The following is a 27,427-nucleotide window of genomic DNA, read 5'->3' on the forward strand; positions in this document are numbered from 1 at the left end:
ATATATATATAAAATGGCTATGCCATCCTTTTCTCCTTGCGACCTAGGCAATCGTTGAAGCTTGTCGTAGGTTACTAAAAATATTACGACATAACTAATAGTTACCAGGTAATACCAAAGAGGTTCGTTGGCCTGTCTCATTTTCAATACGAAGATGATACGAAGAGGTTCGTATACCAAAGAGGTAATACGAAGATAATGCTAGTGGACCTACACGCATCAGTCTTTTAAACGTTAAAATTGTTAAATGACCTTCCAAAGAGTACCCAAACCTCATGCGCTATTATCATTTAGCTGCAAAATAGGGGGTTTTTTTTTCAATTTTAACAAAATAGAGCAAGAAAAGCGAGGAACTCAAAGAACATACTAACATAAAACTTTTATGGTGCTTTTGTTTTTATAGGCAGCATCTCCTCTAGAATGAGATTATAAATATATCTTTTCACATCTCCAATTAAAGATATTATAGATAAAATGGATGGAAGGACAACATCGGCAAAAATTAGATGTTTAATTGAAACTTTTAAAGTAGAGATAGTATATGTATAAATGGATCAGATATTGGGGATATAAGTGTATTTTTTTTTTATATATATTCTACAAATTTTTGAAAACTTTTCAAAATTTTTAGAATAATTTTAAGATTTTAGAATTTTTAATATTACCAAAAAAACCTAGGCTATTTGGTGCCCGCGTGCATATATGAGAGAGAGAGAGAGAGGGAGAAAGAGAGAGAATTCATATGTGGTCTAGTATGAATTTGTGCATGATTTGAGATGGAAGAGGCATGCGATCGTGATAATAATACTAGTTATTCTAGTGCATGTTGTTTTGTGATATCAGTGCTATTTTGCTTTGTTTAGAAGTTTAAATAGGTTGGCTGCAGATGGAATCTTGCAGGGTCTATAAATCCATATTTAACAAAACGATCACATTTAGATTCAAATATAAAATTTATTTATCCAATTCAATTCGCAAGAGTAGAAATTTGGTTTATACCATTTTTATTATTGTACTTTTCTAGTATAAACACTTGATTTCTAATTTATGTGTTTGTTGGTCAAAAATATGTTTTGTTTTATACTTTCAAAGTTTTTTCCATTTGTGATTATTGAGCTTATAGGCGGTGGATCTCCAAATTTGTAATTTGATAGTATGTAGTTTCAAGATACTAAATCACATCTAACCGCTAGAATAGTTCATATTATATATATATATATATATATATATATATATATATATATATATATATATATATATATATATAATATGTAATACCAAAACTTAAAATAGATTGGCACGTGGTCTTGCTTGACACATAGATTGGCACGTGGGCCTTGCACGTGACAATTTACGTGGCTCGATCCGGTTCAGAAAACCACAACCATTGCATGCAAGGATCAACGACATGAAGCGACACCGGAACAACATCGAAGACCTCCGTCACTTATTAACATATTTCTCACCAATGGCGTCTCATGTAACTCCAGACGACATCGAGGCCAGCGTCTCCAAATTCCAAAGGTTCTTCACCATAAAATTCTTTCATTTTCCGGCAGAAACGGCTACTTCCAATCTCCCTTTAACCAAGGAGTAGAAAAAGAAGACAAAAAATACTCCTTTTCCTCCAAGTTGCCTCTCATGGAACCCCCCCAGTTTCCTCTTCTGGTATAACACCGCTCTCTCTCTCTCTCTCTCTCTCCCCCCGAGAGAAGTAAAAATAAATGGTCACCTGCCCCAAAGCGTCCGGCTCTGCCCCACGGATTCCCCTTCGGGAAACCTGGTCCACAAGTCCTCCAAGCCCCCGAGCTCCTCTTGAGTGGATATCCTTCCGCCACGTACGCCCTCTGTTATAAAGCGACAGCGCGCGCGAGAGAGGAGCGAGAGGTGGCGACGATAACGAAGCAAAGCCTAGGCCCTTGCTGCTCCGAAACAAAGACCATAGAATAATGCCCTCTCTCGCGTCATGACCAACGTCGCTACAAATGGCCTCACCTCCTTTCCAGGTTGAGGAAAATAGCCATTTTTCATGCTTTCTAGTGGCGAAGTATGGCTTCTTGGGTCCAAGTAGGAAAGAAAGGTGAGAGCTTTGAGTCAAGCAACTGGTTGCCGTAGTGGTATTTGGTGTTTTCTCAGGCCGGCTGTGTTCCCAGTAGTCGCGTACCGTGCACCAAGGGACAGAGAAGGGCCGCGTGTATTAGTGCGGGGTGCAAAATATGGAATGCGAATTTTGTGAGGCGGAGCTGCATTGAGGGCGGAAAAGTCGAAAACGGGAGCAATTAAAGCTGGGATTGTGTGGTTCCGTTCCCAGGTTGGAGCAGCAGATCCTTATCCTTCTCCCATCTCAACCGCTCCTCTTGTTTCTCTCTCCTCTCTTTCGGTGGTCTCTTCTTGATCGGTGAGTAGTTGTCGTAACTTTTGTTTTTGGGTGTGAAGTGGAAGCTTTCTTTCTGGTGGGTTGCTTTGGGCGAGTGGTTTTCTGTGAGAAAGATGGTATTTTGGGGTAATGAGGAGAGGTTTTTGGTGGTGGAAGAATAAAGGTTCGATCTTGGTGGTTGGGTTCTTCATTCTGGAGCCGTGTGGGCTGGGTTTCGGGGGGATGGGATAGGGGGCATGGAGGGGTCGGAGGAGGCGTCGGGCTGGGAAAGGTCCTCCACTTCCAGGGCCCCCAATACCGCCGCCTGCGTCGTCTCGAGTGGCAGCTTGGGCCCGGCGGCTGGCCCGAGAGACAAGTCGAGGGAGGAGGAGGAGGAGGAGCTGGGCCGCCTGCTGTCCTGCACCGAGGACGGGAGCTTTCGGCCGGCCGGCGCGGCGGCGGCGGAGGAGGAGGAGGAAGAGGGCGTGGAGGTGAGCCTGAGGGAGTGGCTGGACCGTCGGGGCCGGCCGGTGGACCTCCTTGAGAGCCTCCATGTCTTCCGGCAGATCGTCGAGGCCGTGAGCCTCGCCCACTCGCAGGGCGTCGTCGTCAGCAACGTCCGCCCCTCCTGCTTCGTTCTATCGCCCTTCAACCGTGTCTCCTTTATCGAGTCTGCCTCCTGCTCCACCTCCGGCTCCGATTCCTGCGAGGATGGCAGCGGCGCAGACGATAGGCCTCGTGGCCGACACCGGCCTTTAGAGCAAGAGGGGACTCCCGAGGCCGCCGCCTCTGAGGGACCGTCGGACGCCATCTGTCTGCCCTCAGGCTCGGCGTATGTGGATGAGGTGGAGGTCTTGGGGGAGGAGAAAAAGGCATTTCCTTTGAAGCAGATACTGCGCATGGAGTTGCATTGGTATACAAGCCCGGAGGAAGCCAGTGGCGGTTCAAGTACATTCGCGTCGGATATCTACCGATTGGGTGTTATTCTATTTGAGGTCAAGATCCAATCTTAGTGTGTCTTTATTATTATTGTTCTTATTCTTCTTCTTCTTCTTATTATTATTATTATTTTTAGTGCTTGTTTTGCCTTCTGCTTGCTGCTGTTCTCGGTTTGATAGCCTGCAAGGTGAGTTGGTTGTTTAATTATTTGTTAATTTTCTTTTGATCAGCTGTTTTGCACGTTCGACTCACTGGATGACAAGCTTAGGACCATGTCCAACTTGAGACATCGTGTTCTTCCCCCTCAGCTGCTGCTCAAGTGGCCAAAGGAAGCTTCTTTTTGCTTGTGGTTGTTGCACCCTCAGCCGGAAAGCCGACCAAAGATGAGGTCAGTTAAACACCTCCAAGCTTGGTTGTGTTTCAAATTTCATTTTTCTTACACTTCAGCAGGTGTTCCTTTTTTGCAAGATAAATAGTTTATGACATCTTGGAGCAGGTGATGACATTTGCTCCTTTGAAATGGAAATGAATCTCATTTTTTTTGTATTAGAATTATTCATGCAATTCATCTTTTACTTAGAATAAAGCATGCTTTTATGCCTTTGACATCAAAGCATGGAAAATGAATGGCCAGAATTTTTGTGTTCATTTGTGTTGGGGTAGTGGAAGCATAGAGGTCTCCAATATCACTCTATTAAGATATGGAGTTGGAAAATGAGAGAGGATAGATGGAGAATAACACACACTAATTTTTTTCATTTCATCATTCATTCTTGCTTGCCTACATGTATGCATTACAATATCTAAGAAACACTTTAAATAGATCCATGGAACTCTAAATGACACTACTTGGAAACACCAAAAGGCACATCGATGAACACTCTACTAGTACTGACTTCACTGATGCATTAAGACTTTAATCAATACTTCAATAAGTTTGGTTTAATATCCCACAACCCTCCTAAACAATTTCTTCCATCTAGGCATCATTCTAGCTTCTTGAAAAATACGAAACTTGAGGGTCCTGGAAAAATGATGCTTTTTGGATTACAGTAATGTGTAGGGCCATCTTCATTGATGTGAAAAGCCTATGAAATTTTCTCTCTTTCTTGTGTGGTATCTTTCCTTGAACATGTACCTTCTTTCACTTTGCACTCACATACTATTGATCGCTGTACTTCCTGAACTGTATTTGTTCTTGCTCCATTGGATCAAAGAACGCTTCAAATTCGGCCAGCTTGTATCGATAAAGAAATTCTCTACCCTAGCATATAACATTAGAATTTTTCAAGATCCGCAATTTTGATACCGGATACCGTATCGGTACTTTATCGGTTTGATACGATTCAGTATGGTATGGTACAATATACCTCTGTGCCGAAATAACTCTCTAACTATTTTTCTCAATGTCTATCTCGGTACATGTTGGTACGCCTCAGTATGGAGCGGTACGGGGCTTGTATCTACTTGAAGGTGTGTTTGATACCCTTTTTTTGTCAGTACGGTACGGGGCAGTATGGTAGAGCATGGAATTTTCTATATTTTCAATATTTCTTCTTTTCTTTGAAGATCTATATTTCCAATATCATAAATTTTTGCCTTTACGTTCTGTATTTCTTTCTTTTGCCTTTTGCCTTTTCATTCTGACCAAAATTTTACTTTAGACTTCATCACCTTCTGTCTTTTCTATTTTTATACCTTTTGGAAGTCACAGAATGCATGGAAGCGAGCTTTTTTGTTTGGTTATTATAGTAATGTTAGAAACTATTAAGAAATAATTTTGGTTTGTTGTTTTGAAGGATACTAGACTTGGCAGAAATGATTCATGTAATGTGTCTTATAGCATGCTTATTAACCAAGAGAGGCATTCTGTAGCATATAGCAGTGACAAATTCAATCATACAAAGTGGTGCTATTTTACACATTTGCAAGGACTTATATGCTGGCACAATCTTGTTAATTAATCATTTGATGATCATTTTTAACCATGAGCCATTATGATGTACTGGGTTTATAAAATCTGTTGAGCAAGATTCACCGTCTCGGTACCGGATCCCGTACCGATACCACACTAGCACAGTGTCGATACGGTATGATACACAATTTTTTTTGGCGTACAGAGTATCAGTATACCACCCATACCGGATACCGGTATTGAACCAGTATGGTACAGTATGCTCTGTATCATCCGATTTGGGCCAGTACGACCTTACTGTTGAGTGCTTAAGTGCTAGTGACAATGCTTACTGGTCAAACTTGAATATTCGAGTATTGCATGCAAATGTGACAATACCCTGATCAAAAAGCTCAATTTTATTGACTGTCTATGGTTGTTGCTAATGTTAAGAGAAGAAGACTCTGAAATTTCTAACTGGCAATTGTTGAACTGCCCGGCAGATATCATCAAGATAGTTTTCCATGATAGCTAGCCAATCTGCAGTCTCATTCATTGCATTTCCAAGATTTGAATAATCATTAACGGAAATTATGTAAGGATCAGCTTGTTAGACTTCATAATAATTGCATTCATTGAGAATAAATTTGGTTGATCGTTTTTATAGGTTTGGTGCTTGATGGTTATTCTATTGCTGAGTACAATAATGGTTAATGATCATAGCAGGAGCTTTCACATGCCCCTGCTATGATGACCAGGGATTTTAAACATGAATATTTGTTCTTGTGTTTTCAAAGGCAAGAGGAGCTTCTGATTTATTACATATGATTGCTGATTTTTTTTCAAACATGGCACACCTTATTAGTGTATTAAGGCATCAAATATAAATTAAATATTGCTTTTCTATGGCCCAATTGTATGGTTGTATGGATATTGATTTCCAATTTCCATTGCCTTAGACAAAATAGAAAAGTGAGCTAAATCTCAAAGAAGATTTGGTGAAGAGAGAAGCACTGCTTTTTTTTTTAATTTATTTTTTAAACTGTCATGTTTCGTTCCTTAGTGATTCTGTAATCTTGCTGTCAGAGCTTGTTCTTGATAAATCAGTGACTGTTTTTCATCTCAGGGCCCTTCTAGTGCATGTGCACGTGTCTATTTTAAAGGCTAGGATACCGTGTTACAGTTGTACATTTAGGGTGGCTAACACATTTCTATTCCTTGCCACTCTTGAGTTTCAAGACTTTTTGCTCAACCTCCTTTACCAGTCAAGAATACATAGTAATTAGTCAAACTTCATATCAATTGGGACAATACTATATGCTCCTTGTTATAGTTCATTTAGTTTATTATGGCGCCAGTAATATTTTATAATTGACAATGCATATTGTTATAGCACTTTTCTCTTTATTTTCATCGTTCCATCAGATGCAACAGGCACAGCATGTTTTAAGTTGCACGCTTGCTTTCTGCTACATCTTTTGTCAGCTGCAAGTCAAGAAACAAATGATGCATAGCTTGGGACATACATGTCATGGACTTTCCATTGTGTTGTGACAAGTTTCTCTGTTGATTTAATTCATTGCAGAGCTGAAACATTTGCGGGAAAATTCACCTTTATTTTGAAACCAGAACTTTAAGTATGTTGCAGGTCAACAATTTTATTAAAGAATAAATTAATAAACCCTTCCACCACCAGACATGCAATTGGCTTCCATGCCCTTGTTTCTTCCGGCCCATTGTGACTGAATTTGGTTGAAGGTTGATATTTGGAATAGCGCTTCCAGTTTTTTGGGGAATATATGGTTCGGTAGAAGTGTACTTTACATTATTTATGCATGCTTGATGAACATCCTCTGTCAGATCTCTAGCTAATTAGTGCTTCTTTAGGCCTGATTTTTTTTTAATTTTTTATATTTATTCGTTTAAAGAATGGAGCGAACAGCTATCGTGCACACTTCTTAAAATCTTCAGTGGCCATGAGAGTGATTAAAGGATGACTCGTTTTGTGTGCTATATCGCAGTGAGGTATTAAAAAGTGAGTTTCTAAATCAACCAAAACATAGTTTGGAAGAGCGTGAAGCAGCAATTAAGTTAAGAGAGGAGATAGAAGTTCAAGAATTGCTCCTGGAATTTCTTTTGCAGTTGCAGCAAAGAAAACAGGAAGCTGCTGATAGATTGCATGATACAATCTGTTTTCTCTCTGCTGACATAGAAGAGGTTCTAAACCAGCAGTCAATTCTCAAGCAGAAAGGAGGCTCCTATGCAGAGCCAGAGAAAGAGGAGCATTCTGCTATAAATAAAGTGGACCAACCTTTGCATTATCCTGCAATAGGTGAGTATTCATCCTGCTCTGGTTCCAGAAAACGCTTCAGACCAGGAATTCAGAATTCAAATGACAAGGAGCATAATAATATGCTTGATGCAGCTCCCAGATCAGAGATACACCCTCAGATTCAGGAAGATTTTCTGTCAAAAAGTTCTCGATTGATGAAGAACTTCAAAAAATTGGAAGCAGCTTATTTCTCAACAAGATGCAGGGTGGTGATGCCATCAAGCAAGCCCATAATTAATCCACTTACTAGTAGTGGAAGAGGATCAGTTGTTAGGACTGAAGGAAGTTCAGTTGGTGATTTTGCTTCTAAAGAGGGCCATAGTGGTGGAAGAAATAACAAATGGATAAATCCATTTCTTGAGGGGTTATGCAAGTATCTGTCGTTCAGCAAATTGAAAGTTAAGGCTGAAGTAAAGCAAGGAGATATTTTAAGCTGTTCAAATCTAGTATGCTCCTTGGGTTTTGATCGGGATAAAGAATTTTTTGCAGCTGCTGGTGTAAATAAGAAGATTAAAATCTTTGAATATGATATGATTCTAAATCAAGATCGTGATATTCATTATCCTGTAGTTGAAATGGTGAGTAGGTCAAAACTTAGTTGTATTTGCTGGAACAATTATATCAAGAACCAGATAGCTTCAAGTGACTTTGAAGGTATAGTGCAGGTAGGATGTCCGTTATGTTTAAAATTCTCTTAGTCTTTCATTGACTTTTATATAATGCTAACTCCAAGTCTTGTTAGGTTTGGGATGTTACAAGAGGCCAAGTGTTTGGAGAAATGAGGGAGCATGAGAAGCGCGTATGGTCTGTGGACTTTTCACTTGTGGATCCAACAAAGTTGGCTAGTGGAAGCGATGATGGTGCAGTGAAGCTGTGGAATATCAATCAGGCAATTCTATTCTTGCACTTGGTGTATGTCAGCTTTTAACTATTTGCATCACGGTCATCAAATTGACATTATCATGGTAACCTCATACCTAAGTTATTTCAATCATATGATTGTTATTGCAGGTTGGAAGCATTGGTACCATCAGAACAAAGGCAAATGTGTGCTCTGTTCAGTTCCAACCTGATTCTGCATGCTCACTAGCAATTGGTTCAGCAGATCATAATATCTATTGCTATGATCTTCGCAACACGAGAATGCCATTTTATACATTAGTTGGTCACACAAAGACTGTGAGCTATGTGAAGTATTTACATGCATCAAATATTGTATCTGCATCCACTGACAACTCATTGAAGCTCTGGGACTTGTCTACAAGTACATCGAGGATACTGGACAACCCTCTTCAGACCTTCACAGGGCATATAAATGTAAAGGTATGCTGACCTGTTAAAGATTGGATCTTTAATTAGATATATCATAGCTCTCTGTTTTGCTATATGCAATGAATACGTTTTATTTTCATGGATCCTAGGATCGTTGAAAATATCACTTGGTTATCTACAATTTATTATCTTCTCTCTGTAAACATTGATATAATGATATGCTCTCCTTTATCCCATTAACAGTAAATTTTAGCATATTTATATTAGGAGCCCTTGGATTTTCAAAATCTTGTTTCTTCATAATGTTACCAGCGTAAGTTGATCTTCGTTGGTTGTTTTCGATCATTTCAAGACTCCTAGCATGAGATGGAGCAACATTTCTCATCTTGTATGGCATCTTCAAGATGTTCATCCTCTACTAGCATTGCAGGCATGCAGATTTGCAACATCACTTGCATTTGTGGCATTACAACTCCATCAAAGGATGTCAATGATACCGTCATTTGCATGTAACTGTTGTGGCCTAGAACTATCATGCACTATTATAATGGTTGTTATAAAACAAAATTGATGCCAAAATATATTGAAAGAAAATTTCAATTAAAATATTGATCAGCTGTAATGTATGTTAGTAGCTGCTATAGCAACAGATAACAACTCATATTAGTCCTACTACAGTATCATGTACGTTTATTATTTATTGTTAGTATAATTAATATAACACAATTTATCTAACAGAAGATTATTGTGATAATTATTGACAATGGTAATAGTACATTGGGATTTAATTGCTCTTATGTTGTTGCAGCAATTGTTCACATGTTTAACGACTGTTATTAAGTTATTATATAATGTATATAGCAGAAACAAAGTGCCAAAATTATTATACTGGCCTTTCTAATATAACAATCATTATAACTCCAATTTTGAATGCAAAGAAACAATCAACCACTGCCGCATTCTCATCCAGGAAATAGTAATTATATCTGAATATTCAACTGCTAGTGCCACCATCCCCCTCTCTCCCCCCCACCGGATATCCTTCCAAAGTTGTTTTCCCCATTGACTGCCAAACCCTCAAAACAAAATCTAAAAATTGTTTCTATTCTAAATGACACCTTCTAGAACTAATGGGTTGTGTACTTTTACAAGTGTCTATAGTTGGTTGAGTTCAAGTGAGTGGGAACATTCATGCAGCGCCCCAGTTCTCAAGTTTTTGTTTGATAATCTATTGCTACTTTTTCAGTCTAAACATTTTTCCCTGTCACTAATATTGATATCCTTTGATATAATTAGATTGTGGCCTATGCTAATGTTCCTGCTACTAACTCATCTGTTAAAAAAATTGGAAAAAAAATCATAACTAACAACTGCTACTATATTGTTAAAATTTGAAGTTATTCTTCTTGTTTTTAAGTTTTACTTAGTTTGCTTTAGTTTAGCTTCTTTGTTTGATACATGAAGTTTTGACTCACCATGCTTTGCTTGCTTTACCATTTTTTTTTAACATTCTTTTCACCTGGACTGTACAAAATCCTATATAATGAAAGACATTTTTGTCTCAATACCACCAAATTGAATGCACAGCATTTTCTGATATTTGTTTGATTTGTGCGCAATAGTATTTTTTTCCTGGTGGAACTACTTGCACGCATCTTTTTTCAAGTCAAACCTTTTGATATGCAAGTAGTACCTATTTATTTTTCTAGTAGAGTTTTTTGGCATATTGTACCAAGATTCTGCCAATGCTGTGTATTAAACCTTTTCCCTATTTGCAAATTGTCCCAGATAAAGCTATATTTATTTGCAGGAAACTCTTAGTGTTAGCATGCCATCTCCTCTATGGACCATGGACCCTAGTTAACCAAAGATGGTAAATGATGATTTTACCTTTGGTTATTCTCAACCAAGCTCCACCACGAACAGTTAAACTCAAAAAAATTTTAGGGTTCACTCAATTAGAGAACGGGTTTCCCGTTCCCCTAGTTTAGTATTTAGGGTTCACCTGGCTCCACTCAACTTCCACCCCCCCCCCCCCCCACCCCTTCTTCTCTCACCTCCTCGACCGACAAAACTCCTCTCAACTTGTGGGCATCACCATCAGAGCTTGTGGGCTCTGCCTCTGATTTCCTCAAGTAGTAGTGGTGTGAATAATATTAATGGCATAGGCACGATATCTAGAGCCCAGACGAGCTCGTGAGCCTTAGCAAGCCGGTAGTGGTGTTGCTGTTCTATAGCGATGGGGATCTCATGGATGACTTCCAACTCCAGGACCATCTCTCCTTACCTAGTGACCCCACTGCCTTCGCTGCCCAGGTCTGTGTCTCCAAACCCGACCATGCCCTTTAGATCAACCCAAAGGTGGTGACCATTCCATCCAGATGTTGCTGAGTGCTAAAGCTTGAGTGGAGGTGGAGAGGGCATGCATTTATGTTACTCCCTGGGTGGCATAGTGGTGTTTGTGTGTGTGTGTGTGTGTTGCGGGTGAGGGGTATTGCATGAACGATGCTAGTTGCCAATTCCTTCACCGGGTCTTGATGACACCGCTATCACTGCCATGGTATGCATCGACAGCTGAAAGATAGACCCCATCGTTGAGGAGTAGTGCTGAGAGCTGCTTCTTAGGTCCAAATCCTAGAGATTGGGTGGCGCCTCCCAGCTCATGGCCTTAACCTTCCCTTACTCCCCCACTAGATTAGTGCCGACCTCGCCTTTTCATCATCCATCAAATGCAGCAGAATGAAAGCTAAAGGTAGCTCCTTTACATGAATACACTTCAATTTTCCCATTTCCCTTATCTCAAATTGATCTACAAGCCTAGGGTAATCAAAGTTCCCATATGGCGGTTGCAGCGGCAACAAAAGGAGGCCTCTCTCTGTCCACCTAAATGCTAGCAAGAAGGAAAGAAGGGAGAAGAAAAGTAGAGGGAAAGAGGGGAAGAAGCCCTAACACCTTGAAGCAAAGAGAGAGCTAACAACCGAACCCGCTAATGTGAAGAAGAACCCTAGATAGACTCCCCTCCAAAGTAATTTGGAGAGTATTTTGGTGTCTCAACCCTCAACAGTCTCCACTAACGCAAAGATTAATGGCTTTTTTGGGGTCTGTTGATGGAACTGTATTTCAAGGTGCATATTGCAAGTAAGTATAGCTTTTTTGGATCAATTTGCATATAGGGATAAGGGGAGGTTTAACACCCAATATTGGCAAAATGTCGAGTGTGGTATGCAAAACACCCTTTTTAATAATATATAATTATTTTGTCAGTCTTTAAAGCATTCTTCTTGCAATACATTTGTTTTCTTTCTTTGATTCGTTTGATTCTTTTTCTACTGTTCCAGAATTTTGTTGGCCTATCTATATTTGATGGATACATTGCTACGGGCTCGGAAACCAATGAGGTATGCATTTTATGTTTCCACTCTATTTACCTAGTGCGAGTGGATGGTCAAATTATTTCTAAATAAAATCTATTCAGTGCAATATTTAGGTTAGTGATCCTTTATAGTATGTGATGAATAAGATATGACTTTAACAATTAAGACAGTAGGCTGCTTTATGCTCACACATATGCTCATCACTGGATTGAATGAGATGAAAATCATAAAAAAATGACTAGAAAACTATTCTGGGAGAAGTGACAATTTTGAGTTGTAAGAACTAATAAAACAACAGTGAGGGAAATATATGTGTTTCCCCAGAAGTGATGTACAATTTGCAGAAAAATATGAATGAATGCAGAAAAGCTACTTGAATGGCTCAGTGATCAACAAACATATGTTTCTTACAATCTCTTTTCCCTTTTTTTGTCCCTCTCTTTCTCTCTCTCTCTCTCTCTCTGCTTGACCAGTTTCAAGTTGTTGCCATTTGATTTAAAATTGCCAATTTCTGTGGTACAATCTTACGGCCTTCGTGCATGGATGCGACTTTATTGCCCATGTTGCTTGTCATGAATGACCAGGCAAGCCAAGCAAAATTGAATTCAGTTATTTTTCCAATAAATTTCAAGAAACAGCATGATCGCTAACGAATACACAAGTAATGTCATACAAGTACAACTTGAAGGCAGTAACAGAAGGTTCCCTGTAGGTCTGAACATGCTTCAAAACGATGAAATGGTGTTTTGTTTTTTTGCCATTTGTCAAAGGCATTTTAGGAAACAAACAGTTTAGTCTAGTTATGAAGACAGAACATTCAAAGACAACCTGGCTGGAAGATTCCTTATTTCTGCCATATGAAAGGGACATATTTCATGATTTTCTTATGCTATCGCATTGAATTTGCGTGTTATTCGGGTATGTCTGCACTCTGCTTCTGCTCCGATAACTAAGGAATTTGGTAGCTTTGACATTGAGAAATTATGTCTATACACTTTTCTGAAAATATGAGCACCATTTTGGATATCAAATATACATTCTCAGATTCTCACAGTTAACTGCCCAGTGCCCATTCCTTTGTGTTTCCTTCCTGTATCGATCATCTTTTCTACTGTTTTCGATCAGGTTTTTGTCTATCACAAAGCCTTTCCTATGCCAGTCTTGTCGTACAAATTCAGTATGACAGACCCCATATCAGGCCAGGAGGTTGATGACGCATCGCAGTTCATTTCGTGCGTCTGCTGGCGTGGTCAATCTTCTTCCACCTTGCTTGCTGCAAATTCTAGTGGGAACATCAGACTCTTGGAGATGGTATGACTCCAAAATTACAAGTGGATCGCATATCAGGGGAAATGCTTGTGTCAGCACAATGATGTTTATCCTCTGAAAGTTCACAGGTCAGCAGAAGTAATCAGTAATTCAAAAGCATGGATATCTGTTGTGAAGTTCTTCAATTTGGTGGTTCCTTAATGATATTATAGGGGAAGCTGATAGCAGATGTAACATATAAAGCTAAGGAAAAAAAAGAGAGAGACGGAGGGAAATGATATGTGTAAATCATTGGTCTGGTTTGGGGTATATACCATTAGTCCATCAAATGGGGCCTTTTTACTCCAAACTACATTGTTTTTCTTTGCATGACCTTTCCATTCGACTGCCATCGGTGGTGAATGGGGTTTATGTTAATTAATCAATTAAACTAAGCCTGGTTTCCTGCTGCAAGACATGGAAAGCTGTGGTCGCGGAGCTTGGACTGTGAAGTACATCTGCCTCTATATCCTTTTCTTTAGTAAACCTTGTACAGTGTAGTGCTTGATGCCATCTTTGGCATATTCGCAAACTTTTGATCCCGAGTTGATTAGGAACGGCATCTGCTTGGGAATCACATGGCACATAGCCATAATTCGTTTGCTTTTGGGGAATGAAAGAAGTTATCCTTTTTCGACCAAAGTTTCGCACTTATCTATACCCCAAAGATTTAAGTTGTTAGAGAACAAAGTTGGGAATATCTCATCTGCTGTATCTATGATCGGTCGGAAGTTATGCGATTCCGGCCTTCTTGCTGGATGTCTTTAAGAGCTCGTTTGGTTCGCTGGAAAAGAGGGGGGGGGGTGGGGGGGTGGTTAACGGGAAAGTAATAAGATGTCTTTTGTTTGGTTGGAGTTTTCAAAGGAGAGAGACGGGAAAGTTATATTTCCATAGGAATATGATTTACACATTTCATGGGAAAGTCTTTTTCATGAGGCGGGAATTACTTCATTTTTATTTTTTTTCAAAAAGATCCTTAAACATTAAAGAGGCATTAAAGATCTATTTTTTATTAAGGGTATAATAGGAATTATGCATAACTTTCCTAGAAAAGTAGATGGCCAACCAAACATAAACACTTTGAAAATCTATCACTTTTCCATGGTTAACCAAATATGCCAAAAGTATTTTTCTAGGCATTCTCTTTCTAGGAATCTGCTTCCTACGATCCAAACGAGCCTTAACATTCTGTTCAACTTACATCTCAATAATGTGTTTGTGAAAGTAGGCAAAAGATGGTTATAGTTTATCAAGTTGGTAATTTTTTCTTTGATCTTTATGCTAGAAGTTTGAGTTCTTTCCTTAACCGGACTTTGATGGGTTGAGCATGCTTGGTGGTGGGTTTTCTGTTATGTAGTCTATTACCTAATCCTCAATGGATAAAAAATAAAAAAAAAAAATCAGCAAGAATGAATGCATGTGATCTCATAATATCAAAATTATTATTTATCTTTTAAAAACTTTTCTAAGAAAATATATTAATGGCAAAGTAGATTAAGTATCATCATAAAATATGGTCAAATTGCCCGATCTTTTGTTTGTATGTATGTGTTTTTAATTGATCGTATTTCTTTTCAAATTCAATCCTAATTCATTAAAAACAATTGGATAAGCATGCACATTACTTAATAGGATCTTTACAAGGAGATTATCAAATATGTTTGTAGGTCGCCTCATTATATGTTAAAATGACATAAAGATAATTTAACAAGAAGTTGCAAACCTATGCATGAAGTGGATGCCACCCCGGCGCTGAAAACGTCTCATACATCTATAAGAAAAATGATATGGGAAAATTGGTTTGGCCAACTCACCAAATCGAGAGCTGTTCATTTGAATATATAGAGCTACATAAATTGTCTTCAACGAAGGTAGAGATTACAACTTGTCATCTAATATATACAATATTATATAACGTTGCTATTGTTACAACGTAAAGAAAAACTGTGCAGGAAACTTTGTAGAAGACTTTGTAGCTGAATCGTTGATGTAGTTGGAAGAATTCAAATGTGGTGGTCTAACAACATCCTTATCCAGTGTTTAGAATATGAGTTCTTTGATTATCTTTATTGTAATGAACACAAGTAGATGAGCAACTTGAATTATCGGGATTTCATAAGTAAAGTGGATCGGCAACTTGGAAAGGTTTACTTGATCACCACTATCCTGTCTGCCAGTAATTAAAAATAAATAAATAAATTTAACTTGTAAACTTTATTATTAAGATTACGATTCTTAAATTGGAAAATAAATACAATATTGGCATTTAACTCCTGTGTCACAAAACATATGTCTAAAAGCCTTATATATATATATATATATATATATATATATATATATATATATATATATATATATATATATGAGGAGAACAAGTGGGAGTTTCATCAATCATTTCACCAAAATGTTGGATGATTTCTCATGTTAAACCATTAATGGTGGACCCAATAAGCTGCGGTCCATTTTTGCAACACTTGCTTAAGTTATATCACTCGAGTACTCGAAATTTTGTGCTTGGACTTTGTCAGATTATTGAATGTAATCTTCGGCTCTCCCCCGTCACCATGTTTAGATTCGCATAATATTTTACTCGAAATTAGGTTGCTCACTTGAAACAAAAATAAACTCAATAAGTAGAAAAAATATTTTGATATCATAACTATTAAAATTATTATAATATAAAATATAAAGAGCATACTTTAATCGAATGAAGTTTGGGTGTCTACATTAGGGGCTTGTTTGGTTCGCGGAAAAAGAAGGAGGGAAAGTATGGTCAACGGAAAAGTAATGAAATGCCTCTTGTTTGGTTGGAGTTTTTAAAGGAGAGAGACAAAAAAGTTATATTTCCATAGAAATATGATTCACATATTTCATGAGAAAGTCTTTCCCATAAGAAATATGGGAAAGTTACTTTTCTATGAGCCAGAAATCACTCTATTTTTATTTTTTTTCTAAAAAGGCCCTTCAACATTAAAAAGGCATTAAAGACCTAATTTTTATTAAGAGTATAATAAGAATTACACATAACTTTCTCAGAAAAGTAGATGGTCAATCAAAATAAGCATTCTGGAAATATGTCATTTTTCTATGATCAACCAAATATGTCAAAAATATTTTTTCAGGTATTTTTTTTAAAACCTAAATTTTAAAAATTATATTTTTAGAAAAAAAAATTTTTTGCGGACCAAACAAGCCCTTTTTTTTTTTTTTTTTTTTGGTGGAAACGGCAACTTCATATTACTCTAACGTGAGTACACCTTGCCATATCAGAAGAAAGCAAAAAATACAATGGGGGCGGGAGCCCTGCCGTGGAAGTCCAACAAAAGTCCCCTGAGTGACGTGCAACGTAAGAGGCGACCCAGTCTGCCACACTGTTCGCCTCCCAGAACACATGTACTGCCTCGAAGTCGTCCATCTCTAGGGCCAACCTGCGGGTCTCCCTGATGAGAGGATGTCCATCTCCATATCTGTCCGCACCTTGAATCCAGTCGATCACAATAGAGGAATCTCCCTCGAGGTGCACCCGCCTAGCGCCAAGCACCCGTCTCGCATAGGACACACCCTCCCAAGCTGCCCGTAACTCAGCTTCCACTTGAGTCCAGGCGTATATCGGCTGGTTTCCACACCGAAATAAGACACAGATCGCTAAGCTAATCCGCGCTGCTCTCTGGGTGGTGCGGTGGGCCCCCTGAAAAAAACAGGGTGCAGGCGCCGCGGAATTGTTCACGAGCTCAGACGCCCCTTCTCGACGGTTCCACCCACCCGAACCTTGGCCTACGTACCTCCGCGAAGGGCCAAAACCTGACACCAAACCTGTGGGCTAATTAATGGGCGAGAGAGAGCGACAAAAGAATCGCTTTCTCTGCTGCTCTTCCTACCGTCTGATCCTGATCAAACGGATAAATTCAACTCCTTGGATGTGCCTATCTCTTCCTGTGGGCTTCCTGTGGGCGGGTGACCCTGACCCACCAAAACAAATGCGGTCCATTTTCCTCACAGGCAGAGATATGATTACAAGCCGACATGGTGGGGGCCCAGCTCATCAGGCCATGTCTTTGGATAAAGATGACACGGTGTACGGTGTACACCGTTCGAACTAGGCCCACTTTTCGAACATTCAGGATTTGAACCACCATCTCCAGCTTTTATATTAATTGATTTTTATTTTTAATCCCATGCATATTTGTTTTTGTTTTTTTTATGCAGCCTTTATCTACATCAGTCGTGTGATCCTCCACTATATTATTCGCTTCCATGTGAAGCTCAAAAGAAATCACGCTCTTGAACAAGTCTCAAGAAGTAGGTGCCCGTCGTCACAGAAATGTTATCCTCGGATCCACTCAATCATCATATCCGATTTGTTTTTTTTTTTTTTTTTTTTTAAGGTGGATGCTATCAGCACCCGCCTTCCATGCATATTTGTTTGGTGTAGGTTTATCATCTCCATCTATCAAAAAAGCCAGCCCACTGTTTTTGGTCTTCCAGATAAAGGTTGATTTCTAACGTTGGTCCTGCGTCCCAGTTTTACTATCCTAAGCTGGCGAACCATGAATTCTAAAGCTTGTCTTATGATGAGGTGTATTGAGCGTCCAAATTTGAGAAACACTGAATACTTGAAGACTCTTGAGACAACCAAGCAATCATGTTATTGAACTCAAAGCATACTAAGCAGACAAATTCTCATGGTTATACTCCAGTCATCTGGTCGTAGCATCCATCATGGAGGTTTGATGATGGAGCCTTGAAAATTGTTTATCTAGGCATTTAATTTGCTCAGATAATTTTTGAAAGAGTTGGTGACGCAAAATCTTATATCTTTAAAATATCAAAAATAAAGCCTAGATTGTTTCTCGTGTAGCATCTTGTTCTTAGAACCTGATCAACTTATCATTTTTCAATTCAAAACTTTGCTCCATAGAAAAATTCACATAATCTGTTTGACATCTTCAAATCAAGTAACTCTCCCTAGATCAAGTACTCCTCCGGAAACAAAAATGAAGCAGCTCCTTGCCTCGGCAGTGCTGGTCCAACTTAGTTATTGTGGCTCCGTCGCCCAAGCTACCCATAGCCTGAGCCCGTTTAATCCAGCGGCAAAAAGGTCAAGATAGTATTCAATATTAAAGAAAGTTAAAAAGGCTATATTATAAGTCCCATCCAGCCTTCCTTCCTATGGCCAACCTATCGATTTGGACGACCTCGGTTCGTCTCACCGTCGAGTGACCTGACCGCTAAGATGGAGATGACGACCACCACCGCCAAAAAAAAAAAAAAAAAAAAAAAGAAGAAAGAGAAAAATCTCCATAGAACACCTTAATATCCTTTAAATAATTTCCAATAATTCTACAGGGCACAAGTTTGGTACCAAAACGTTTCCCTGCACAGCCGCGCCTAGCGTGCACCAACGTGGCCATGCACGCAATGATTTCTTCTTCCACGAGAGTGTGTGTCCGCTTGCCACGTCAAATGCCAGCAATGCAGGGAACGGAGTTGGCGACTCGTAGGCATATCTGCGAGTGAGGAGATGAGTCCGACAAAACTGGGTGATGATAGAGAGTGGGGCCCATGGCTAATAATTGAGAAGCGGACGCGGTAACCGACGTGGATCCGCGCTGTCGTAGACCCTCATCCGAACTACTATCGGACTCGATTCCCTACCGAGTCCGGGTATTTTTCTACGCAATTCTTCGCCGCCGCGTGGCTCCTGAGCTGTCACCCGCATGTTCGCGGCGGCCCGTTCGTCCACGTTGTCCCTCGGGCCCCCGTTCCTCCTTATCGCCTCGTATAAAAACTCATCCATCTCGGCCCCGGAGTCGGACTTGATCCGAGAAGGAGAGGGTGGGTGTTATATAGATATTATTATTATAGAGCTTTTTCAGGAGAAGGGCGTTAATGGAGGAAAAGGTGGCCATGAGAGAGAGGGAGTGGATACACGGTGGAGTGAGCCTTTCTGCAATGGTGTTGGGGTTCTTTGAAGAAGGGGGAGGAAATGAACTGGGCCGCGACCCATTCGAGGGTGATGGTGAATGCAGCGATGAAGAGGATGGCGGAGATGGCTCGGAAAGTAATGCTCGAGAAAACAAGGCTTTCTGGAAGACCCAACACCAGCTCCTCCAAGTAAGTTCGATGATCCATGCCTCTTCGCTTTAAATTTTGCAGAGAAAATTTATATATATGTATATGTCCGTGTGTATATCTGTATATTAGATTTTTATAAAAATATTATCAATTATTTGAAAGAAATGATCGATAAATTATTTATAGATTCGACAAAAAAACCTTTGAGATTGTGAACAAAAAAGCTCCTCTCATGCAAGAGCGATGCAGCTGTTTGTTTGCTTAAATGTGTTTTTATGTAGATGCATGATATCTTTTGAGGATATATAAATATATATGTAGACATCTACCGAATTTAAGCATATAATTGCTATAACAAAAACAATTTAGAGTTGGTGAGATTGCTTGCTATAATTTATAGAGAGAATTTTATTGCATATTTATCAATTTTTTGGTCAAGTCTTTCGTGTCATTTTATTTTCTCAACCAAGATATCAACACAGAGAGAGAGAGAAAGAGGGAAGGTGCCAGGAATTGACAGACAGAGGCTAACTGTTATAGCCTTCATATGTAAAAGCTATGGGCTGTTCTGTTTTCTCTTCTTTTATTTATTATCTTTGGATTTGGATACTGATCTAATTAGATATAGTTGTACTAATGGATTGCAATAGGAGGCCTTGTCTCGGGATAGCTTGGCGGAAGCCAAGGTACGGATGGCTACAGAGGATGCCGTGAAGAAGATGCAATCCATGGGACTTGCCTGCATCTGCCCGAATCGAATGGCCAAGGGATGCCGGAATTGTGCACTAAGGCACATCACCGAAAGGCTCCGGGAAGCAGGATATAACAGCGCCCTTTGCAAGTCCAAGTGGAGTCGGTCCCTGGATATCCCTTCAGGTAATTGGGAATATTCTCCTCTTCTTTCGGATCATCATGACAAGTCCAGATCATTCACATCAAGTTTGTGCTACCCCACCACATGATAGAAAGTGACAAAGTTACAATCTTTACAAACAGGTTAGGGAGATTTTTAACTAGCCAGGGTTGGATTAGACCCAGGTTTCCACAAAAAAGTGACTTACTCGGAGAGCAATTCGCAAATATTCCATTAGCTAGGTATTTGGAATGCGTACCTGTCTCGGAGATTATGTTATGACGATATAGCATCGCATGTATCATTTCCCCATGACTACACGATACAAAGTAACAAAGTTAAGTGGGTGTATAGTGATCAAAGTATCACAAGCACAAAGTTGATAAGTTCGCAATGAGCTTTTGGGTATGCGTCCAAGCTTTGAATATTATTATCTTAGTGCATTTCAGATACGTTGTCTCGCCAATTCAGAATATGTAGCACTTCGGATGCGACGGTATTTGACATATTATTGGTTGTACGTCCACAGGGGAACACAGCTACGTAGACGTGGTGATGGAGGCAAAGAACGGCAGAAGGAACCCAATTAGAGTAGTCATAGAGCTGAACCTCCGTGCGGAGTTTGAGATGGCGAGAGCCAGCGAGGAATACAACCAGCTTGTAAACTGCCTTCCGGAGGTCTTCGTTGGCAAGTCGGAGAAGCTAAAGAATGCGATCAAGATCATGTGCTCGGCGGCGAAGAAGTGCATGAAGGATAACAAGATGCACTTGGGGCCATGGAGGAAGCACAAGTACATGCAGTCTAAATGGCTCGGAACACCCGAGAGGATGGACCCTGGCCCTGGGGCGCCGTTCCTCCCAACGGCGGCGTCCGACCGGCAACCAAAGCTTAGAGCTTCCATGCTGACCTTTGACTTGCACCGCACTGCTGTGGAAGTCATTTGACTTCTCTCGTCGCCTCGTCTGCTTACAGTTTCGGCATGCTTGTTATCCTGAGAGTTGTAAATAGGTTGAGAAAAGGAAATTAGTAGAACTGTCGGCAGACTTCTTGAGTTGCCCAAACCAAGCACTAGAGCAACGTTGTACAATTCCAAGAGTAATGACCAAGGCAAGCATCCATGTTAAATTAAGCCAAGTGGTGACAGCTGACTTTAAGGCTTCATCAAGCCCAATGGGCCTAGTCCAAACGATCTGGACAAGCTTGGGCCAAGCTTGGCATTCTTGGGGGAATTGTACATGTCAACGACAGCGTTGATATCATTTTTTTTTTTTTTGTTTTTTGAGGAAGCCGGTGAAACAACGTTGATATCTTATCCAAGAATACCCCAAGTTTTATGCAAAGTCCGAAGTAAGTTCACATGGAATGAATCATGAGCGAGGAAGGACGGCGTAGCTAGGGTAAGATAAGATGCATGCCCGATGTAGCTGTTTCGAATGTAAAAATGTAGGGTTAATATTTTTTTTTTCTCATGCTTCTATGGACCATATCATATCTCAAGGGGTTTAACTGAGATACTAAATCTTGGTTTCAGTGAGGGAGGGTGTTATGCAATGGCCCTTGCCTATTGAGTATCGTATCGACTAATATCGATCGAGTTATATTACTATCTTGATGACTCAAAACAGTCTTATGACTTTATTTCGGACTAACTCATACGACCTTCCTAGTTCGCCAATTTCATACTGCTACTGCAAGCAATTTGTTATGTGCAGGATGTTCTATGATAAAAGTGGCCGAGTTAAAGCGCTTCATCCAGTGTGGAGCCAACTTTGATCAATTTGCACTTGCTTCAGTCATTTGAGTTGGAATAACCTTAGATGCTATTGCTAATGAGCGGCGCAGGAGGTTATATGAATGGTTCGATTAGAACAATACTTGGCCTGGTTTTATTAGGAAGTGACCTACTCCTATTAAATTTGAATGGCATGGGTATTTGAGGGAGACCCCAATTCCCTGCATTGACCATTAAGCTATTCTCGACAGTATCCTGCTTAGACTCCAGAGCAAGTCTGATACTTTTTGCACAGCTATTGAATCAAATGTCTTTGCATGGCAACTTTCCCTACACCTTCCGCGAAAAAAAGTGAATCCGAGATGCTGTTTTCTTGTTCCATATCCAACTGAATTTTATTGTGATTCTCTCTTTCTTTTTCTTCTTCTTTTTTGTTGATACAGAGGAGACCCACGGCCCAAAGAGAGAAGCAGAGGAAGTATCAGCCAACAAAATGTTGAGAAATCCTGCCGGGGCTGAGAGATGGTCCTGGTACGAAACCTCATGAGAACTGATTGCCTGAGCGGTGCCGAAACAGATGGGAGGCTTGGAAATTTGTAGCAACAAACTTCCACTGCCAAATATCCTGCAAAAGTGGGCTAACCTGCACTTTGGAATAAGGTGAATTGAGCCAGGAGATAACAGTAGATGAATCTCCTTCAACCCACACCTGCAAAGCTTTATAAGTGTGTATGGCTGTGTGAATAAGATACTGAGATTTTTGGAACTAGTTTGCCTGCTGCTGATATCAACCGACCACTGCAGCCTTATCATCCATTACAGAGCCACCAAAGTTAAACTTTTAAAACACCAGGGCGAGGGGGTATCCAACAGAAAGTGATGATAGGATTAGAAGAAGAAGAGGCAATACCCCAGTACCTAAAATGCGATGCAAAAGAAACTTGAGAAGGCCCAGAAGAATGAGTTGACAGATAACTATAGAGCTGTCTTACCAAGATAGACTCTTGAAACAGTCTATAATTTCTTGATTTCCATAACAATCATAATTTCTTATCAGATCAGAACTGCAGGTGTCAGTTGTAACCAATAAACTCATGAGAAAGCAAAGAAGAGAGCCATCTGTTAACTGTGTATAAGCCGAAACAGAAACAAAAAGAAAGAACTGTCATCTTTGAAGAGCGAACCAGCCAGCCACTTTAGCGAAACCAAGTGCATAAGCAAGAATGATGTTGGATTTGCTCTCTACCATGGTATCAGACATAATGGCATCCCATACCAGCAAAGAGCAAGGGTAAATGCTATTTAGAAGGCCGGCCAGCTAGTTCCAAAATTGCCGAGCAAGTGGACAATGGAAGAGCACATGAGCCTCTGCCTCAGCCGGGCAAAGGTCACAAAGTAAACCGATCATCCCTTATAATGCCTCGGCTATACAACATTTGCTTGCAGGGTAGTCTTTTCCACAGCAATTTCCAGGAAAAGAGTTTTAACAGACATTGGGATGGGCAGCCTTCAAAGCCAACGGAAGGAAGAGAGATTACCTGAACAAGGAATGGCTGGCTGTCGCAGAGGAAAATCGATCAGGCCAAGAACCTTGGGCCAGCGGAATAGCCAGAATTCGTGACAATATATCAGCTGGGAAAATAAGAGCTTAACTCCTCCTCCTTCCAGGTGCGGGCATTATTGATGAAATCCGCCACTTTCTTACCCTGCAGAGGAGTATCCATATTAATAAATGTAGGCCAGGAGTTAAGAGGGACTGAAGAGTGTACCATGGATCCTGTAAAAAATACACTAAGGTGCCATCTGTGAGGTTCGAAATAAAGTTGTACTGCAGCTGAGTGCCTTGAGCTACTACTATTATTCGATGCCAAATGGATGAGCATTTAGATGGCCGATGGTAGTTCCTCCAGGTGCCGTGAAACTTGTATTTTGCAACCAAAATCTGAGCCCACAAAGAGTCCGGATTTAGCACAACATGAGCTGCGAATTTGCTTAAAAGAATTTGTTGTTTTGAAGGCAAAGAATGAATAGCTAGACCAGGGAGAAAAAATGAGATCCCAAGATAAAAGATGACAGTCTTTGCTGTCAGATGAGTGCCCCCAAAGAAATGCACGGAACTCTCTTTCCAGGTGATGAGGGAAGCGAAGGATAGTTTCTCCTGCTGTTCCACTGCAAAAATCAGGAGCACACAACAGATAAAAACAGGAGAATTTCGGAATCCAAAAAATAGAGCTTCATCAGAATTTTCATTCACAGTAAAACCGAGCCAAAAAGAAGCAAGCGGCGGCCCTGTACATCCCACCTCTTATAGGGCCATGAACTCATTCTAAATCCCTAACAAAAAGGACTCAATGATCAACTAAGCTCTAATCAAAACGGACTCCTAATCTGACTTAACTCAGACATGAATTTCAGAACAAGTTCAGACTCCCAAATAGACTCAATTCAGAAATTCTCAACATACTAGAACTCGATTAAACCAACATTCAGAAACTTGTAAACCGTGGGATTCATCTTTGGGAACATGAGATCAATCCTATTTTCCCCACAGCTGCATTGTTTCGCTCCCGCACCAGCAGAGTTTCAACAGCTGGTTCCTCCGGTTAAGTAGACAAGTCAGCAATTCCGAAAACAGCAACAGGTTCAGCAGCATGTCCTACATCACCAGGCGCCGGCACACTACCATTGGAATGTCTACAGAGGACAAAGTAAATAGGAATCGAGGAAAGGACCGACTGGATCAAAGTTGAGCAAAGAAGAGAGTCTTTCACTGCCGGCTGCCAATCCTCTTATCCAATTTTTCAAACAAATATGCATAGTCAGGTGATCCAAGTGCAGCAGCAGAAATTGGAACGCCCAAATATAGCCATACACCTTTCTTTAGAGGAGTTTGAAGAAGTCAACAAATTTGTCGTCTAGTTGAGAATGGAGTGAGAGGGCTAAACTTAAACAAACGAATTTGTCGTCTATTCTTGCTCTTCTTTCTTTATGTACTCTTATTTCTCTTGATGCTGAAAGTAGAACTCACATTAAGCTAACATGAGCTACCGTAGTACCAAAAAAAAAAAAAAAAGCACAATAAAAGTCAATTATTGCTTCGCGATAAAGTGTCCCGAGTTGTAGCTTTAGCCACAACAAGTAATCGTCAACAAAAAAAAATATGCGATAGGGTAATGCCACATCTGCCTGGTTGATAGGCCCGAGCTTTATATTCAATGGAGAGCTGCAACAACCTTGAAAGCATGTCAAAGCACATAATGAATAAAAATAGTGATAACAGACATTCTTGGCGTAGTCCCATCGTAGGCTTAAACCAAGAAAAGGGTGAACCATTGATGAGAAGAGCAAAAGAAGGATGACAAACACATGCCTAAGCCCTTTAATAAAATTAGGATGGAAATGAAAGTTATTAAGGACAGCAAGCATAAATCCCAATTAATCCTATCAAAAGCTTTTTCCATATTGACCTTTACAGTCATTAAGGGTTTGGTTCTGGAAGATTGCGTAGAGACTGCATGATTTCCTGAGCAAGTTCCATCAAAAAGATTTCCTGAGCAAGAAAGATATTTCCTGCAACGTGACGGCCGAGCACAAAGTCCCTTTAGCAGGAGAAATTAAAGTTGAAAGGAGCAATTTCCGTCGGTTTCGCTTACGCATAAAATTTTTTTTGGATAGATCAAAAAATCTAAATAATAATTTTTAAAAAGGCTTTTTTTTTTTTTTGTACAATTTCATCTTCGATGTGAAAGATAAGTTAGTCAAACACCTTATAAATAAATAGGAGATCGGTTCACTTCATCCATTTTCTTTCTTTTTGAGATGCTATAGCGGCATTTTCAGCAGCAACAGCTCTAGAGCTTGATGTAAGCCAATAAAAATCACTTGGTAAATGATACTTACCTTACAGTACGTGCATAGCCAAGCAGGTTGCATTGTATCATTCGTGCGAAGAAATAATTTTTCTTCTTCTGCAATATCAACCATTGGATCGCACAACAGCCTCTTCGAGATCATTAAAATAAGTGCAAAATGTGATCCAACGGTCATCATAAAAGAAGATCGATTATTTTTTAATACAACCCGAACCAGAGCCGAGCATAATGCGTACGGACAGGGCAGAAGACTTGGAACGACTTGGATTTATATTTGTGGGAGATAGTGGAAGACCACACAAACCAGTGCGCGGCCTCCAACCACAACATCCGCATTCATACCTTTAATCCCCCTTATGTGGCGTCGAACAAAATTTTAGTTGGATGCGTGTTTGAAAACTTCGTTCGGGGGTTTGACGGTATGGGTTTAATCGTCTCCAAGAATGGCCCACATAATTATGCTCGTACCAAAAGGCAAAAGCCAATGGCTAGTTGATTCGGTACTTCTCTTATGCGGCCTTCCCGTAGTTTTGGCGTGTGAAGCACTCATTTGGCGTGCATGGCACGGCCCCTACCATTATACTCCCTCTGTCAAGCTTTCAAACGCTCACTTTTGCCTTGCCAATGGCCATCAATGGCGAATACGTGTCAAGCTCAGTAATTAGGTGTTTAAGGTACATGTGAGCGTCATCGCTCGGTTCTTTTCTTCTCAATTAGGTACATGTTGTTTTATAATGAAGGTGGTCAAGTCATCCAAGTTAGGCCATTGTCAATAAAGCTTAAGCTATCCGGCAACATAATTCTAGGGTACACGTACATCACCAAGACATGGCTAATCAATACATAATATGCATGTTTTGAGGCCCAAGCTTAATAGCAAGAAAAAGCTTCATGGACATGCTGCAAGAGACTTGATGCTTGAGGGTTATATCTGATTCACCATTTTTTTTTTTTTTTTGTAAGAATTCGTTGATTGCCCATGGCACAAATCTCTAAGCACTTTGAACTTCGTCATTTATCTGTTTATATAGATCTTAAAGTAACCTATGGATAATTTGACAGTGGATTTGCAGAAGGAAGGTGGTTCCTTGATGCAACCCTGTACCTACGCAGGGACCTGCTTGTCATAAGTTGACGTTTCACATCGTCAATGTCGCCAATCCTCTCTTGATATATAGTGTCCTCTCTTGGAACCAGATTTGGGCCTCATAGCTTAGAAGTATATAGGAAAACTTTGAGGGATGGTTTTCATTGAAGTGGGATGTCATTTGGTGTTGACATTAAAGATTCATGTATTTACTTCTTGTTTTTTTTTTGGTGGGGCTAAAAACGGGTATTTCATATATTACGTGAATGAATACACCCCAAAAATTAAGTCACACAGTGCCCTATACAATTCGCCCTTCTCGGCCCACAAGG

The 27,427-nt window shown here is 40.0% G+C and overlaps 2 protein-coding genes across 5 annotated transcripts; both read left to right on the forward strand.

Moving 5' to 3' along the window:
- Positions 1 to 1,859: 1,859 nt before the first annotated feature.
- Positions 1,860 to 13,889, forward strand: LOC120112296 (protein SPA1-RELATED 4-like). Of its 4 annotated transcripts, XM_039131138.3 has the most exons (8): positions 1,860 to 3,351; positions 3,526 to 3,683; positions 7,211 to 7,521; positions 7,615 to 8,186; positions 8,264 to 8,410; positions 8,533 to 8,844; positions 12,132 to 12,191; positions 13,293 to 13,889. In XM_039131138.3, the coding sequence occupies exons 1-8, from the start codon at positions 2,614 to 2,616 to the stop codon at positions 13,482 to 13,484; spliced, it is 2,490 nt and encodes an 829-aa protein (XP_038987066.3). In that variant the 5' UTR covers positions 1,860 to 2,613; the 3' UTR covers positions 13,485 to 13,889. The 4 variants fall into 4 exon arrangements, 3 of the variants coding, with proteins under 3 accessions (XP_038987066.3, XP_038987065.3, XP_088561044.2); XR_005513768.3 differs by having other exon boundaries at positions 7,211 to 8,186; positions 8,264 to 8,433; XM_039131137.3 differs by having other exon boundaries at positions 7,211 to 8,186.
- Positions 13,890 to 19,265: 5,376 nt separating this feature from the next.
- Positions 19,266 to 21,533, forward strand: LOC120107321 (uncharacterized). The gene is made up of 3 exons (XM_039120554.3): positions 19,266 to 19,589; positions 20,201 to 20,426; positions 20,933 to 21,533. The coding sequence occupies exons 1-3, from the start codon at positions 19,365 to 19,367 to the stop codon at positions 21,346 to 21,348; spliced, it is 867 nt and encodes a 288-aa protein (XP_038976482.2). The 5' UTR covers positions 19,266 to 19,364; the 3' UTR covers positions 21,349 to 21,533.
- Positions 21,534 to 27,427: the final 5,894 nt, after the last annotated feature.

The sequence above is a fragment of the Phoenix dactylifera genome, chromosome 9, assembly GCF_051530095.1.
Source record: "Phoenix dactylifera cultivar Ajwa chromosome 9, Ajwa_hap1_PhDact_Kaust_v1.1, whole genome shotgun sequence".
Lineage (NCBI taxonomy): Eukaryota > Viridiplantae > Streptophyta > Magnoliopsida > Arecales > Arecaceae > Phoenix > Phoenix dactylifera.

What these genes read in the sequence shown, in the direction of transcription:
- LOC120112296 (XM_039131137.3), top strand. Translation starts at nt 2,614, where the DNA reads ATGGAGGGGTCGGAGGAGGCGTCGGGCTGGGAAAGGTCCTCCACTTCC. An exon ending in TGGGTGTTATTCTATTTGAG is followed by an intron (nt 3,352 to 3,525) that starts GTCAAGATCCAA and finishes TCTTTTGATCAG; the next exon opens with CTGTTTTGCACGTTCGACTC. An exon ending in AGCTGTGGAATATCAATCAG is followed by an intron (nt 8,411 to 8,532) that starts GCAATTCTATTC and finishes TTGTTATTGCAG; the next exon opens with GTTGGAAGCATTGGTACCAT.
- LOC120107321 (XM_039120554.3), top strand. Translation starts at nt 19,365, where the DNA reads ATGGAGGAAAAGGTGGCCATGAGAGAGAGGGAGTGGATACACGGTGGA. An exon ending in CCCAACACCAGCTCCTCCAA is followed by an intron (nt 19,590 to 20,200) that starts GTAAGTTCGATG and finishes GGATTGCAATAG; the next exon opens with GAGGCCTTGTCTCGGGATAG. An exon ending in GTCCCTGGATATCCCTTCAG is followed by an intron (nt 20,427 to 20,932) that starts GTAATTGGGAAT and finishes GTACGTCCACAG; the next exon opens with GGGAACACAGCTACGTAGAC.